The sequence below is a fragment of the Acanthisitta chloris genome, unplaced genomic scaffold (assembly GCF_000695815.1).
Source record: "Acanthisitta chloris isolate BGI_N310 unplaced genomic scaffold, ASM69581v1 scaffold2440, whole genome shotgun sequence".
Lineage (NCBI taxonomy): Eukaryota > Metazoa > Chordata > Aves > Passeriformes > Acanthisittidae > Acanthisitta > Acanthisitta chloris.
Window position 1 is genome coordinate 32,981 of NW_008649740.1, and position 942 is coordinate 33,922.

Consider the following 942-nt stretch of genomic DNA (forward strand, 5'->3'; position numbering starts at 1 on the left):
GTGGTTCTGGAAAATTACTACCGAGATTTCACAGTCTACAACCCAGCCTTGTTAACAGCCTCCAAATCCCGAGCAGCCAAGCACATGGCTGGCCTGAAAGTCTACAATGTTGATGGTAGGTGAGGTGAAATGTAGTCTCTGAGACTGGGTGGGATGGGGAAGGGCCGGGTTGGCTTTATGCTTTGTTATGCACACATTCTCACCTTTTTGTTTTGCCAAATCCTTCTCTCTTGCTGGAAATCTTCCTAACAGTCCTGAGTTTTCCAGTTCCAGATGACTTTACAGATGTGTTTAGCCCACAGTAAGGCTTTTGCCTTTGCCAGGTGAAATGGCCAAGTTTTGGGTCAGGCTTAATTATTATGTGGCTTGACAAGCACTTTTCAGCACCGCTGCTTGTTTCAGGCAGCCTCTTGCTTTTTGTCACCCTTGGGTCGTCTCCTTTGTTGTAATAGTACAATAATCACAACTTTTAACCTAAATGAGTTCCCCAGTCGTTTATTATACTGCTTCCACATACAGCCTTCAGCAAAGCGAAGCAGCTTGATGCCAATGTGGGAAGAAGCAATGGTGTAAGCAGCAGTTGCCACTCTAAGCAATGCTCGTCAGCCTGCAGCCTGAGCACTAAATCAGCAATGCTTGGCTTACCCGCGGCCATCCTCCCAAGTCATCATAATGCTAAGCAGTTCATGGAAATTCAGAGACAGATAACAATCCCCCTTGAGCTTTGCCATTCTCCAGCTCTGTTTCAAAGTTTAGGGCTTTAAAGAAGCCTGTGGGAGGATGGATGGATGGATATCTGGATGCTCAGAGCAGTGAAAACTGGACTTAATCATTTGACACTCTTAAACCCTATCAGTGAAAGCCAGGCTTGATAAGCAGGGCGTGCCCAGCCAGCACAGCCTTTATAAAAAAAGTGCACATTCCTTTGGAAGAGCTGAAGTG

The 942-nt window shown here is 46.1% G+C and overlaps 1 protein-coding gene across 1 annotated transcript in view; it reads left to right on the forward strand.

The window, feature by feature from the left end:
- LOC103811501 (vang-like protein 1) overlaps positions 1-942 on the forward strand; it is a 32,128-nt gene that overhangs the window by 25,066 nt on the left and 6,120 nt on the right. The window contains exon 6 of the mRNA XM_009084516.1: positions 1-115. This exon is cut by the window's left edge and continues 1 nt beyond it. Within this exon, the coding sequence (XP_009082764.1) occupies positions 1-115 (115 nt within the window). The remainder of the gene's footprint in view (positions 116-942) is intronic.